The sequence below is a fragment of the Lolium perenne genome, chromosome 6 (assembly GCF_019359855.2).
Source record: "Lolium perenne isolate Kyuss_39 chromosome 6, Kyuss_2.0, whole genome shotgun sequence".
Taxonomy (NCBI): domain Eukaryota; kingdom Viridiplantae; phylum Streptophyta; class Magnoliopsida; order Poales; family Poaceae; genus Lolium; species Lolium perenne.
The window spans coordinates 73,063,965-73,078,877 of record NC_067249.2 but is presented as its reverse complement, the minus strand read 5'-3'; the positions used below and the strand labels follow the sequence as shown (position 1 = coordinate 73,078,877).

General features: G+C 41.0%; 1 protein-coding gene and 1 long non-coding RNA gene across 2 annotated transcripts; both read right to left on the bottom strand.

Annotated features, from left to right (window-relative positions):
* Positions 1-979: 979 nt before the first annotated feature.
* LOC127307675 (uncharacterized) lies at positions 980-2,097 on the bottom strand. Its single transcript, XM_051338427.2, has one exon. The coding sequence runs from the start codon at positions 1,977-1,979 to the stop codon at positions 1,203-1,205; it is 777 nt and encodes a 258-aa protein (XP_051194387.1). The 5' UTR covers positions 1,980-2,097; the 3' UTR covers positions 980-1,202.
* A 1,685-nt stretch (positions 2,098-3,782) lies between these two features.
* On the bottom strand, positions 3,783-4,705 carry LOC127307674 (uncharacterized). Its single transcript, XR_007855714.1, has 2 exons — positions 4,600-4,705; positions 3,783-4,555 (listed from the first exon to the last, which is right to left on the bottom strand). It is a non-coding gene; the product is annotated as an uncharacterized lncRNA (long non-coding RNA).
* Positions 4,706-14,913: the final 10,208 nt, after the last annotated feature.

Below are 14,913 nucleotides of genomic sequence, written 5' to 3'. Positions count from 1 at the left end.
AATCAAAGTCTTTTCAGAAAAGTGTGTCGAAATGAAATTAGAGGTATTTCTCAGAACTGCCTGTAACGGAAATCAAAAGCATTTCTGAAATCTATCACCAAAAATCTTTGCCGGCACCTTTTAAAGTGCGTAAGAATAAATGTTTAGCGGCAGTTCTATGAAAGTGCCTGTAAATGCAGCACTTTTTTTCTCTGCCTCCAAAAAATATGCCAGCAGTTTTTCAGTTATTAGCGGCAGTATTGAGTGCCTGGGATAAAGGCACCTGATGTAGTGTAATGCATCTTGGTCGTGATGATTTATCGCGTATTGCGACATTTTACAAACGGAGAGTCAGATGAGATGTCACTTAGATTCCTACTAGGTTGGTAAAAGGGAAGACATTTGGGGATGCCGTGCACATATGGTAGTACAAGAAAAATATCTGAGGGAGGTGACTGATCTGATCAGCAGCAGCACTTTTTTCTCCCCCTTTCCGCCATTGATAGTCGGCCAGACGCGCATTTCAACCTTTCTGTCACTTTCACTCTTTGCCTCCAAAGAAAAATGGATAAAATCGTTTGCTTTCCCTTTGCCGCCTTACCTAGCCGTCGATTTTCTTGACGAAATAATTTGCATGATAAATCTGGAGGTGCCTTTTCTTGGTAATCTTGAGCAACAATGTGTAATACATAACGCGGTTGCTCTACATTAACGCACCGGCCAAATCAACCATCATTCAAGTAGGAACGGACTGCATTAACACGCTCAGGATGATCACATGTCCACAAGTGCCCCACATAAAAAATCAAGGTTCTGCTTACACAGGGTAGAAATCAAGGCAGCTGATCCAGTGGCATTTTTTCCATGATTTAATCAGCATACGGTTAAGTTACATATATCCATAGAACAAACAACATAGATAGAGGCTAGAGAAAATATCTCTATATTTGAAGAAAAACAATCCATGCACGTACATACATAAGGAGTATGGCGAGTCAGGTAGACAGATAAACATGAACAATCGAGAAACAAGTAGAACATAATCAAAGAAGTCGTGACACTCATCGTGCATACATGGATAAAAGACAAGAACAGAATACATGAAATACAAGAAGATGCAAAGCTTCACTATCTAGAGGTGGTATCACAACGCCACTTATTCCAGGAATAGCATGCTCTGACGAGCCATAAGCTAGCTCCGAGCTCGGACAACGTGTAATCTATCAAATGTCAGTTGACGGTGGTTTGCCCTTTGGTGGCGGCTCTGGTTTGGGTTCAGGTTTGGGCTCTGGTTTAGGCTCGGGCTTTGGTTCAGGTTTAGGCATTGGTTTCGGCTTGGGCTCTGGCTTAGGCTCCGGTTTAGGCTCTGGCTTTGGTTCAGGTTTAGGCATTGGTTCCGGCTTTGGCTCCGGTTTGGGCTCTGGCTTAGGTTCAGGCTTAGGCATTGGTTTAGGCTCTGGCTTAGGTTTGGGTTCATGCTTCGGCTCGGGTTTGGGCTGAGGGATAGGTTTAGGTTCAGGCTTAGGCTCAGGTTTGGGCTCAGGCATATGTTTAGGTTCAGGCTTGGGTTCTGGTTTTGGCTCTGGCTTAGGCAATGGTTCAGGCTTGGGTTTATGTTCAGGTTTGGGTTTTGGTTCTGGCTTAGGCAGCGGTTCAGGCTTAGGTTCATGTCTGTGCTCTGGCTTAGGCAGTGGTTTGGGCATTGGTTCAGGCTTGGGCTCTGCTTTTGGCTCCGGTTTAGGTTTGGGTTCTGGTTTTGGCTGTGGCTGTGGCATGGGCTTGGGCATTGGCTCTGGTTTAGGTTCTAGTTTGGGTTCTGGCTGTGGCATTGGCTCCGGTTTGGGTTCAGGCTTTGGCTCTGGATACGGCACAGGCTTAGGCTCCGGCTCTGGGAGCTTCTCGACAGCAGCCAGGCCTCGGCCAGCAGCGGCCGCTTGGTGGAAGGCGGAGGCCGCCACTACCCCGATGAGTAGCAGGGCAAGGAGGCGATGCCTCGCCATTGCCGCCAGCTTCTTGAGCTCGCAGGAACCGCTGTATGCTTGATTCTCTGATCTTGCTTGGATGGATAGGGGATGGATGTGCTTGTGAGGTGTTGTGTGGAGATGCCTATGGTGTTGGTTTATATAGGGCGGAGGAGCCAAGCAGATTTGGACGCGTCAGTGCCCATGGGAGGATATGGACCAGCTTAATCCATCTTCTCTTGTGCCTCTAGGTAGCCAATTAACGTGAGTTTTGGAGAAGAGACTGCTGGTCGTGTAACTAAGTGTGTAGACCTCGGACGGTTAGCTGGTCGCCATCTCGCCATAAAATCCATGTCGCGACCTTACCCTTTCTGAATGGCGTGTACTGCAGGAGCTCAAGTTTCAGGAGTGTTTTAATTACTAGCTGTCGCTGTGCAGCTAGGTGAGGACCGGCGGCTTGGCATCGAAGCTAAGCATAATTTGATGACATGAATTCGTATCTGTGTGCACGTGGATCGTACTGCGGCTAGCACACACAAGAAGGCACAACAGTGAACTCATCGAACGTCGATCTTGAACGGGCACCATTGCGTGCTTGTTGCTTCTTGTTCTTTGACCATCCAAGTCCGATCAGTCTATCTCACTCTCACTATGTGTGTACGGCAAGCTGCAGCGCTCCATCAACGACAATTGCGACATACCTATCGAACCATCTGCAACATTGAAATTGTTCATTGATGGATCCATCACCATTAATTGGATGGTTGCTTGGTCACGCGCGTGACCGGGTAAGCGGGCAATATCACATGTGATTTGTGTTGATTTGTGAACCCTTGTCAGTATCGCGTGCACATGTTTTTCTTGCTTCACCACCGATTAACATTGTACCTGAAGCCACAGATATATTGCGTTGCGTGACATGGTGATGGATTTGAGTTATATCAATCGATTCACACACCAAGGAACCTAGAGTAGTAGTTTAAGTCGATTAGTTGCTTTGTCCCCTCCTTAGCGCGTCACACGTCCACTAATCGACTGGCCATAATCATCTAGAAATCGAAGCTCGACCCACACAAGTAAAAGCCGATGAGTGGCCGGTCAAAAGGGGAGCCACGCAAGGTAGAGAATCATCTGCCTTTTGTTTCAGAAAGGAAAAAGTAGAACCACGCGTCCCAGTTTTGCATCACCCAGCTTAACCCTGACGCCCAACTAAACGAACTGGATGAAGATCGGATCGGATCGCAGGCATCGGATCTACACTAAGCTAGATACCTTTTGACAGCATCGCGCAGAAACGTATAGGGGCATCTATACCTTGGACAGTTGGGCTAGCTGCACAGAGCTCAGTCAGAAATGTCGCCGGCAAGGAGATGGCCCGTTGGTGATGGCTAAGATGGAGAGATGCGATTTGTATTGGTGTGGCGTGCCGCGTGGGGTAGAGATGGAAGTTGCCGGTAGCTACGTACAGGTCGACATACATACATACAAGAACATACATAGCTAGAGGCATCCTTGTCAGATGGAAGGGGGTGCCCGTCTTTTTCGTGTTTGTTCTTCATATGCGAGGGAGATAGACGTACATTCTATCCGCCCAAAATCCTCCATGGACTCATTGCGCGGACAAGAAAACGACCCCCATCCGCATCTCGCTACACCATGGCTGATGCCTCCCTCCCTAATTGATTTTCGTTGTGGCGGTAGGACATAGCCTCATGGGGCATCTCGCCCCCGCGAAAGCTTGTTATGAAACCCGGCGTATGTGTTAGAAATAGTTAGCTTTACATCTAGGCTAAATAGTAAGTTAGCTTTCTTATTAGGCTAACCATTAGCAGTTAGACTGCGTTGTCCAAACGCTGTTTTTTCTCAAGAGCCGTCATGCCTGTTCCAACAGGCACAATCATGTAACCGACATATGTATGCAACTGTTGGGGACATATAAATACCCAACTCCTTGATCAATACAATCACTTGATTCTCTCAATCATTTCATTCCTAAACACGTTATCACGCACTCGACTCTACCGAGAGCATCTGGCCTTCAGAAGAGAAGAAGCACAGCGACAAGAAGAACAGAAGAAATAGGCAATGGCTGAACTTGCCCTCGCCTTTGCATTGCTTCGAGCTCTTCGCGGGGATGGAATCAACACACCTGCACGGTAAGGGGAGCGCGACCCGTCGTTCGTCCGCGGCAACGAACTGCCACCTCAGTCGGAAACGGATGGCGCGGCGGCGCCCCCAGCCCCAACAACGGAACGAGGCTACACACCTGGCGCTGCTCCTCCGGGCAAGTACCCGTGGCGGAGACGGCCACCGTCCCCGGCACTGCTTCTTCCGCCAGCGACACCTGGCAGCGTGGCCGCCTAGGCGCAGCGAAGGAGACGACGGCCGGCGGCGCCCGCTGCTGCGACTTTTCCTGTTCCCGGAGGCGCGGCCGCCTAAGACACTCAGAGGGACAGCGGCCCACGGCCGATGCGGCGGCACCCTCGAGCGCACCAGCCCGCGCCATAGACAGCGTCCTTCATGGTGCTGCGGCACGGCGACGCTCTCTGCCAACGTGCGGCGGCGCTCCTCCGAGCGCGGCTGCCGAGGCACGCCGGCACCCAAGCATGCGGCTCCTAACGGCGCAACACCCTCCAAGCCAACTATAGTGGTGGAGGACAACGGCCGACGGCCAGCGCATTAGCACAACCTTGCTCTCCCAAACGGCGGTGTGATTTGGGATAAGTCGATCCGTACCGCACGGGAGAGAAGGCATCTCTTATCCCTTCATGGATTTTTCTTATTTAATCCCATTGTGGTGTTATATTTACGTGAATATCATGTGCGTTCACTGTTAACACCTGAGGCTTATTTTCCAATACTCACAGCACATTCATAATTCACGTAACAGCACTCTAGACATTCATTTATGCCCTCCGGCATGTTGTAGTTATGCAGATTAATATTCCCCATATATATAATTTAAAATGACATCCTCATGGTTATTATAATTTGTATTTTAAGCCCTTGGCTTTAAAAATACAAGCAAGATCATATTGTCTTCCTGAATTGCATTAAAAAAACATAAATTCTGCACCATTTTACATAAACTGCAGATTATCCATTACCAAGAGATGTACTTATTTGTCTTTTTGACAAGAAAAGTATCTCTGGAGTGTTTTTTTTTTCAAATATATAATGTCAAAGTATAATACAACGTATTAAAATAAGACATCCATTGACATATGTCACACTACTTTTCCTATTAGTAAGAAATGTACTCCATAAATATGGAAAGTAGCTAAATATATTTAAGATCACACACGCATATGGCAGAAAAGCATCAGCTTAATATTCGAATTGTTCCTCTAGAGCAATTTTTTTTTACCAAATATATTTCGCTATCATAGTAAAAAAAAAATCATGCATGATTAGTTCTTGCTTCTTTCACTTTGGTATTAGATAAAACTATGGACCTGCATCATGGAATAACATTGTTGTGTGATATGTCTATCAAGACAAAATCCAGCATACATAATATTGATTGAGTTTCTCACAAAACTACTATAGGTTCAACATCATATGGTGATAATCATATTCACCATGAATAAGCAATGTCAAAATAGACATCTATGTTTTGGCGGTGAATGTAACATCTCCCATCACTTTGGGGATGAAGTCCAAAGCAATGACATAAGTATCATTTAATGTCTCAACGTTGAATGTCTACCCTATGGTCATTACGAAATGCATTGTCATCAATTTTAATTTCCATCAATGGAATTCATTAAACTCACATCATATGAGAGAAATTGAGTAAATATTGATTTTCCCGTAAATCTCCATCAAGGAGATGTATGATGTATAAACGCAATGTTAATAGTTTCTCAAACACTTTTGAGTACTTCTAGTACATTGTAGTTTTTTTTTCTTTCTTTCTCGTGTCTACAAAATCAACTCCAAGTTGATATTTGTTGATCACATAGTTGATATAAAGATATAGTTCAAAACCTCAAAATCATTTTACATTTTTTATGATAATACAATAAATTATCATATTTATTTCAGGATAATAATATATCATATCTTCATATGAAGACTCATGTGATACACCCTACGGGTGATATACCAATACCTGAAATTCGTGCTCAAAATACTAAGAATCTCAATGGTCACAAAAAGAACCACGAGAATCAATGTAAAGTGGAGGTAAAATGACAAGCAGAAACATAATGAACCTGTTAACAGGGGATAACATAACTCTCTAGTTTATCAAAGATGTTATTGTATGAACCATTATACATATGAAATCCCAATTCCCAAGACTTTTGGTTGTGTTATTCCACAAGTAGATCATCTACGAGTTAAACGAGATAATTTTGAAGCTCACTTCAAGAAACACCAGAATATAATCTGGTTAAGGATTGTACTTATAATCTTCATCATTAGAAAACATAAGTCTACTCTGGTTGGAGCTACACTCCTTTGCAATAATTGTTTTATTGCGGAATGAAATTCCCAAGACATTTTGGAAAACCTCGTTTAGTCTCATAACTATTCCAATATGGCATTTAGCCAATAATCATACTACTAAATGTGGTATGTTGTCCATTAATATCATGTTTCTCATACATGACATTTTTATGTATGAATTAAATTCATACTAAACTTTGTCGCATAAAAACAAAATCTTGATGAATTTAATATTTGTCATAATCACTTTATTCACCCATTGTTGGGATAATGCGACAAATTATTGAAAATTCTGTTGGTCACAACTTAAAGTTGCAAAGTTCTCAAGTCCGCTAGATTCTACGCGCACCTCATGTGCCATAAGATTTTTTCTTAAGGCTCTCTCACCTTAAAATTAGAATGTAGCTACTCAAATTTCTTGAACTCATTCAAGAAGATACATGTGGACTGTTCAACCAATGTTTGGGTCATATAAGTATTTCATGGTATCCGTAGGCACATCTAATTGATGGTCTTATGTGAGTCTCTAATCTCCACAAACCCATGATTTTACTAATTTATGCTCAAGTTATCAAATTAAGAGAAAATTATCATAACATATTGGTTTAACCAATTTGACTTATCGCTTTCATGACCATTTATGATTTTACTGAGTACCTCTTGTACATACCCAGAATGGTGTAATTAAATTCTTTATTAAAAGAATCAAACTAATTAAATGACCACTTCAACAGAATTTTAATACACCAACATATTGTTGGACACATGCGGTCTTACAGACCGTAGATCACGCCAGATCACAACAGTTGCTTATCATACTGCTTCCCCTTGCAGTAAGTACGTGAAAAAAAAAGTATTTCCCATCTGCGATAATTCGGTTATATACCGATATCACCACCCCAACGTACATCATGGGCCCTCACATCAATTTGGGATCTATGTGATAAATAACTGAGGTATAGTTGTTTATCCGTCAAATACCTCAAGACCCAAACAAGGGAGTTATTGATAGCCCATACGCTGATTGCCTTTGCAATAAGGACATTTTTTTGGCATTAGGGGGAGATTAGTACCACAAAATTGCTGATAAATAAATAATAAATGTCATAGACTTTCAGTCCTTATATTCACGTACTTGAAAATCTGAACGATACGTTCAGTCATAAATTTGCAACACATTGCAAATCTGCCACATACATTTACTCGTGACAAAAATGCCACAAAATCATATTATGCATGCAACCAATGTGCCAAAAGAGTGAAGGTACCTAATGTAACCACTTTCCTCTAAAATGAGAGCAAAAGAGGGAGAAAATTGGCCACATGAGATATAAATTCTCACATGCTTCTGCGGAACAGAGGAAATTATATCCTCAACAGGTAAATGTAGTTCAACCTCAAGTTGAATAACACATAGTGGATGCTCATCATCCAAACCCAGCACAAATGTGCACATAATTTTAAGTGTTGGGACATCGAAACACTTTGACTCCATTGTTATGGGAAATCATGAGGAGTTCAAATATTTATCCATATTTCCACAAATATTATTGATTCAACAGAATCATACAACAAAGACTACATTTTGTCGACAAATATATTTATTCTTAAAATTGCTAAAACCTTTAGGGCCCTGAACCAAAGTCCATGGCAGAGTGCCTAATGCACTCATATATTGGTTCAACTAGAAGGATGCAATTGAATAAGAATAGCACTCACTCAACAAGGGAGGTATTTACCATCGTAATACCTATTCCTCATAAGCACCTTCCCTCTGGAAGACAAATGACTTTTTGTTAACAACAACAAAAAAAACAATGAGGTGGTGAAAAAGTGAGGCTTGTAGCGCAAGAGTTCACGCAGAGACCCGACATCAATTATATATGATGTAACATACCCTATTGGTATAAGTGGAATTATGTTTCGATACTAATATTATTGGCAATTATAAATAAACTATCCATGTAGCTCATGGATGTAGTGATTACAAATCATATGGGTCACTCAATTTGGATATCTATATTAAAGTTCTTAAGACTTATAAATCCAAATTCAAAATTAAATCGCAACATATGTGTAATAATACAAAAGTCACTCTATGACTTAAAATAGTCAAACACAAATTGTGTGGTACAATTGACTATAAGAGCTCCTTCTTATAAAGGATTACTCGTACAATGATGATTGCTTATATGTAGTCATAAACAAAATCCCTAATTGGATTCTACATGACCTTTGTATATATCAATGCTTTTATCATCAAAGTTTATAATATACATGAAAGGTCCTTGCAATCATATCAAGACGGAGATTTGGATTGAACCAAGTATTAACCAAGTTTATAACTTGAGTATATTCCTTCGGAATACATATCTATCAGTCTTTACATGTCCATAAAGTTTTGAAGAAACTAAATATGGATAAATCAAATCAAAGATACATATGGTCACACTATCCCTAACAGGGATACAAATTCATTCATACATTGTAGAAGTGATGAAGTGATATTGGACCTCTTGTTCCATATCTCAATACAAACTACATCATGAATGTGAATATTTTGTTGTCAACTTCTTTAAAGTGCAAGCCCCAACTAAAAGATTGGTGTAAGTAATATCCTTCGATATATCTACGGCTCAAACGATCTTGATTAATTCCCTTAGGAATATCAAGATTTGACCATCGTGTAATCTACATTGGCTATAATTATCGATCCCGAAAATGCCATATCATAGACTGAATTCAATTAAAGAGCCTTCTAACTAAGAGAACAAAATAGACTCTAATGGCTTCATATAACGACTGACCACATTCAAGATCATGTGGTTGAGATTCAACAGAATCACCCACCATTATTTATCAGATAATACACCTGTATTTATCAAATGCATAAGGGTTAAATTAATATTTTCCAAACTAGGGAGATATACACTTTGCAAACATATCATGTGAAATCTAACAGATTTATTCACAGTGCTTTACATATTCCCATATTCCTGAATTTAAGTTCATGGATTGGCGTGAGACAACTCTTAGTCTTGCAAAGTCCAGGGGGAGTAAAACTCCTAAATTATAACCCGTTGATGATCATTAGATCATATATTGTACTCTTTTTTCCTTAATGAGTTTTCCCTAATGGTTTCTCATAAAAGGTTTTTAATGAGACGATATAAATACAAGTGTTTAGATATGCCACATTGTTTTCTCCTTATATTTTTCCCATTGGGTTTTAAAGGAGTTTTCGGTGGCACATCATATTGCACTCTCTGCAATATGTATGTCGTACCTCCTATTTTCCCCGCTGGGGTTTTTTAAGGAAGTACACAAGGCATATTTATTGTTCTCCAAACTCATTCGTGAGGTTTTTCCCTTCTCTAAGGTTTTCCTCATATGAGTTCTCAAGGAGACGATAATCTTTATATGTTGTATAATTTCTCCTTATTTTTCCCAAAGGGTTTAAAGGAGTTTTAACGACATATCAAATACAATTCTCCTCATATTTTTCCCACAGGGTGTTTTGGAGAGAGATTCTAAAGATATCAAGATCAAGGAGTGTCAAGATCATACATGGACTTTTTAGCACTCAAGTATATATGAAGAATTTCAAGATGATGAAATCAACATAGGACAGCGTTGTCCAAGGGGGAGTGTTAGAAATAGTTAGCTTTACATCTAGGCTAAATAGTAAGTTAGCTTTCTTATTAGGCTAACCATTAGCAGTTAGACTGCGTTGTCCAAACGCTGTTTTTTCTCAAGAGCCGTCATGCCTGTTCCAACAGGCACAATCATGTAACCGACATATGTATGCAACTGTTGGGGACATATAAATACCCAACTCCTTGATCAATACAATCACTTGATTCTCTCAATCATTTCATTCCTAAACAGTATGTTCTTGTGTTGATTAGTATGGTTGGATACGTCCTTCTCACTCTTCTTTCTCTTTTCTTTTGCTCGTGTCAACCTGTCATTTTGCTTCTACTTGGGTTTTCATGCATCTGCCCTCCGACAATGATGTTACTACTTACAATACTGACAAAAGTACATTATTAGCATTTTTTTTACATAATTGTTATTAGCATATTTAGTAACACATAAGAATATAAGATGCGTGTTACTATGATGTAATTGTAACATAGTTTATAACGCATAGTCACAATTATTAGGTGTGACAACGAACATCTCTTAGTAACGCATCCTAATGGAACACATTTTAAAGTGTGTTACTATACGGCCTAGTAACATTGTTTTGGACCTGTAGTAGTAGTAACACAAACCTGTGTTATCAAAGCTGTCCTGTTGCGGTGCAAGTACCTCACAAGCTATTCAACCATTTTTCTGCCTACTTCAACGACGAATAAAGATGCATAGATAGATGAGGTGGGTGTGCAATCAATTAACTTGACATATAGCGAACCCCACCATCGGCCCAACCAACAGAGTAAAATGCAAGATATTTGTAAAAGGAAATAATACCCGAAAGCACAAGCCATTCCATAATTCCTAAAACCCTAGAGGCCCAATGGCCCATTCATATGAGGTAAAAAGTGAGAATTTCTTTAGTCCCACATTACTAGTTTAGAGAGTATCAGACCTCCTTATAAGTGAGCTACTCCACTTGTTGTACAAGCATGAGAAGGAGACTCATACATGCGTGCTCCTCCTCCGCCGCCCACCTTGGCTCGTCATTACATGCGTGTTGCGGTTAAAGGGAATGCCTCGAGCCGAGACCTCTTCTTATTTTTGTCATGCATGAATTGAAAACGTTTTTTCCTTAATGGACAATGAATAATGTTGCCTGTTTAGTTCGTCTTTCGTCCCTTCGTTTCATCTCCCAACGCAACCCTCATGTGCCTATAAAAGAGATGTCACTCATCTCCACAGAGACACACAACACCACATACATCCTATGCGCCTACCACTCGGTTCCACAACATTTCCCCGGCACTGAAAACTTCTCCATCCTGTCTGCTAGAGTGCACCACTGGATGAGACAATATGCCTCCAAAACCCCATCTTCTTGTGATCCTGTATGGGAGAGAGGCGATAAGGTTTTTGAGGAGTGATCTAGCGCGACTGTTGGTTTCTTCTCGAACACAGACGTCAACACAGAGAATTACGACTACTTCCACAACGACAACTTCTTCTCCAACATCAACAACCTCTTCAGTGACTTGGGTCTCAATAGTGAAAACGTCAACGCCAACTGATGACGTTGGGACTCCAAGTACAGAGTGTTGTGTTAGCAGAGTATTTTCCCCACAAGGGTGACTCGGGGGTTTATATTGAACTCTCAGGGAATAGCATAAAGAGTTATCTCTCCCTCTCTTCTTCTAACAATCCTGCAAAATAAAATAAGTCCTGTGTCCCTAACTCCACCGTGTGGTTGTCAAGCACAAGATTTCGTGCAAGGAAAAGTAAATAAAGCAATAGCTAAAGTAAAGTAAACTAAGCAACTGAAATTAACTAAGTAAGAGCGGTAACGGTTTGTTTGTTTTGGATTTTTGAGTGCAAATAAGAAATAAAAGTATTTTTGTATTTTTGGATTAAAACTGCAAATAAAAAGTAAGATAAAAGTGGTGGAAAGGTGTTTCTTATGAATAAAATTAGACCGGGGTTCATGGGTTCACTTGACTATTCTCTCTTTTAAGTCTTAGTGGATAATAACAATTCATCAATGATATATGAAGACAATAACTCTAACTGATGGGGTTCGTAGCATAGAAAACAAAAATTTTCCTACCGCAAGACGAATAAATCCAAGATCTAATCTATGGAACACCCAAGATCTAATCTACAATATCGGAGCAACGAGATTGATATGAGACTAACCCTCGAAGATTTCCAAAGCCTACGAGATTAGATCTCGTTGTTGATGTAGACGATCATCCCCAGTGCTGCAATCCGGCAGCACTTCCGTACTCGGTCGCGCGTACGGTGTCGATGAAGACCTTCCTCTCCCCGTTCCAGCGGGCAGCGGAGGTGTGGTAGATCTCCTCCAAGTTCCAGTAGCACGATGGCGTGGTGGTGGTGGTGGAGGAAGAAAAGCTGCAGGGCTTCGCCTAAGCCGGAGCAGCGTATGGTGGAGGAGAGAGGCAGCCAGAGGAGGATACAATGGGGGGTATGGCCGGCCACCCCCTCCCCTCTTTATATAGGGGGCCAGGTCGGCTGGGGTGGCCCCCTTTCCCATCTAGGGTTAGGGGGGGCGGCGGCCAAGTGGGGGAAAGAGGGATTTCTTCCCCCCCAAGTTGATCCCCCCTAGGGTTTTGGAGAAACACTAGGGGTTTGGCCGGCTGGGCCTTGAGGGGCATGTGCCCCTGGCCCATTAGGCTAGGGAGCACCCCCTCGGCCCATGCTAGGCCTCCTAGGGTCATGGGCCCACTGGTGGGACCCCCGGAACCTTCTAGAACCTTCCCGGTCATCCACCGGAAAAATCCCGAACTTTTCCAAAACCTAGAAATCAACTTCCCTTATATGAATCTTATTCTCCGGACTATTCCGGACCTCCTCGCGACGTCCTGGATCCCATCCGAGACTCCGAACAAACTTCGTCTCCATACCATATTCAAATCTACTTATGCGACATCGAACCTTAAGCGCGTCACCCTACGGTTCGCGAATTATGCAGACATGGTCGAGACTCCTCTCCGAGCAATAACCAATAGCGGGATTTGGAGATCCATAATGGCTCCCACATATTCAACGATGACTTAGTGATCGATTGAACCATTTACATACGATGCCGATTCCCTTTGTCTCGCGATATTTTACTTGTCCGAGGTTCGATCATCGGTATCTCCATACCTTGTTCAACCTCGTTATCGACAAGTACTCTTTACTCGTACCGTGGTATGTTATCTCTTATGATCGAATCATATGATTGCAAGCTAATCAGATGACATTCCACCGAGAGGGCCCAGAGTATATCTATCCGTCATCAGGATGGACAAATCCCACTATTGATCCATATGCCTCAACTCACACTTTCCAAATACTTAATCCCATCTTTATAACCACCCATTTACGCAATGGCGTTTGATGTAATCAAAGTACCCTTCCGGTGTAAGTGATTTACATGATCTCATGGTCGAAGGACTAGGCAACTATGTATCGAAAGCTTATAGCAAATTGAACTTAATGACTTGATCTTATGCTACGCTCATTTGGGTGTGTGTCCATTATATCATTCACCTAATGACATAACCTTGTTATTAATAACATCCAATGTTCATGATCACGAAACCATGATCATTCATTAATCAACAAGCTAGTTATACAAGAGGCTTACTAGGGACTCCTTGTTGTTTACATAACACACATGTATCAATGTTTCGGTTAATACAATTATAGCATGGGATGTAAACATTTATCATGAACACTAAGATATAACAATAACTAATTTATTATTGCCACTTGGGCATATCTCCAACAGTCTTCCACTTGCACTAGAGTCAATAATCTAGTTTACATTTGTAAAGATATAACACCTTTGCCTTCTGGTGCTTATCATGTTTTGCTTACGGGAGAGGTTTTAGTCAACGAATCTGACACGCTCAGAAACGTATGTATTTTGCAATTCATTTACGTCTCAACGCATCACTCTTTTTCCAAATTAGTCGGCATTAATTGTATATGCTTAGTCCTCTGGTGGAACCTTAATTCTGCGGTCTGAAAATAAGTCACTAATATTGTCATACACAATATAGCTTCAAAGTTCTGACACTATCGGAACTACACCAAGTTCTCAAAGAACTCCTCGACTTAACATCCTCAGTAATTGTCAAAACAATGACACACTCTGCCTTCGTTTGTAGAATCCGTCACAATATTTAGAACTGATCTAAATCTAGCATAGACTTCTTCTAGCTCATCGTGCTACCTTTTAAACAACACTTAGCCTAATTGAGATTGAAATTTTATTTTTATATGTGATCAAACTAATATCGGTGCAACACCTTACAGCGATTTGTTTGTCATTACCCCATAAAAACTATATATATATATATATATATCCTTAGTTCTTCTAAAGCACTCAGGGATATTCTTGCTATTGTCCAATGATCATTACATGAATCATTCTGGTATATGCTCGTAACACTTTAGAGCACAGGACATCTAACTTTGTACATATTATTCATGATCTAAAGTCACTCATGTGTTTTTACTCATCGAGTGTCAAATACACTCAAGTCTTGTTAAACCTTCACATGAAAAAGAACACCTTCTTAATACTTTTATATTGAACTACTTCAATATTCATTCTATGTACTTTAACTTAAACTTATTATGTGTTTCAATCTATCTTCATAGATCTTGACACTAAATATGTTTCAGTTCATATCCTTTCATTGAAGTTAATTCTCAATGAAATCTTCTAATCACATCAAGTACATGATTACATTATTTATAATCAACGATATGTCGTCTACACAAAGTATTATAAATATGTCTCAGCGCTCCCACTTAATTTCTTGCAAATGCAAGCATCTTCATCGTTTCTGATGAAATCAAAACTCTTTGA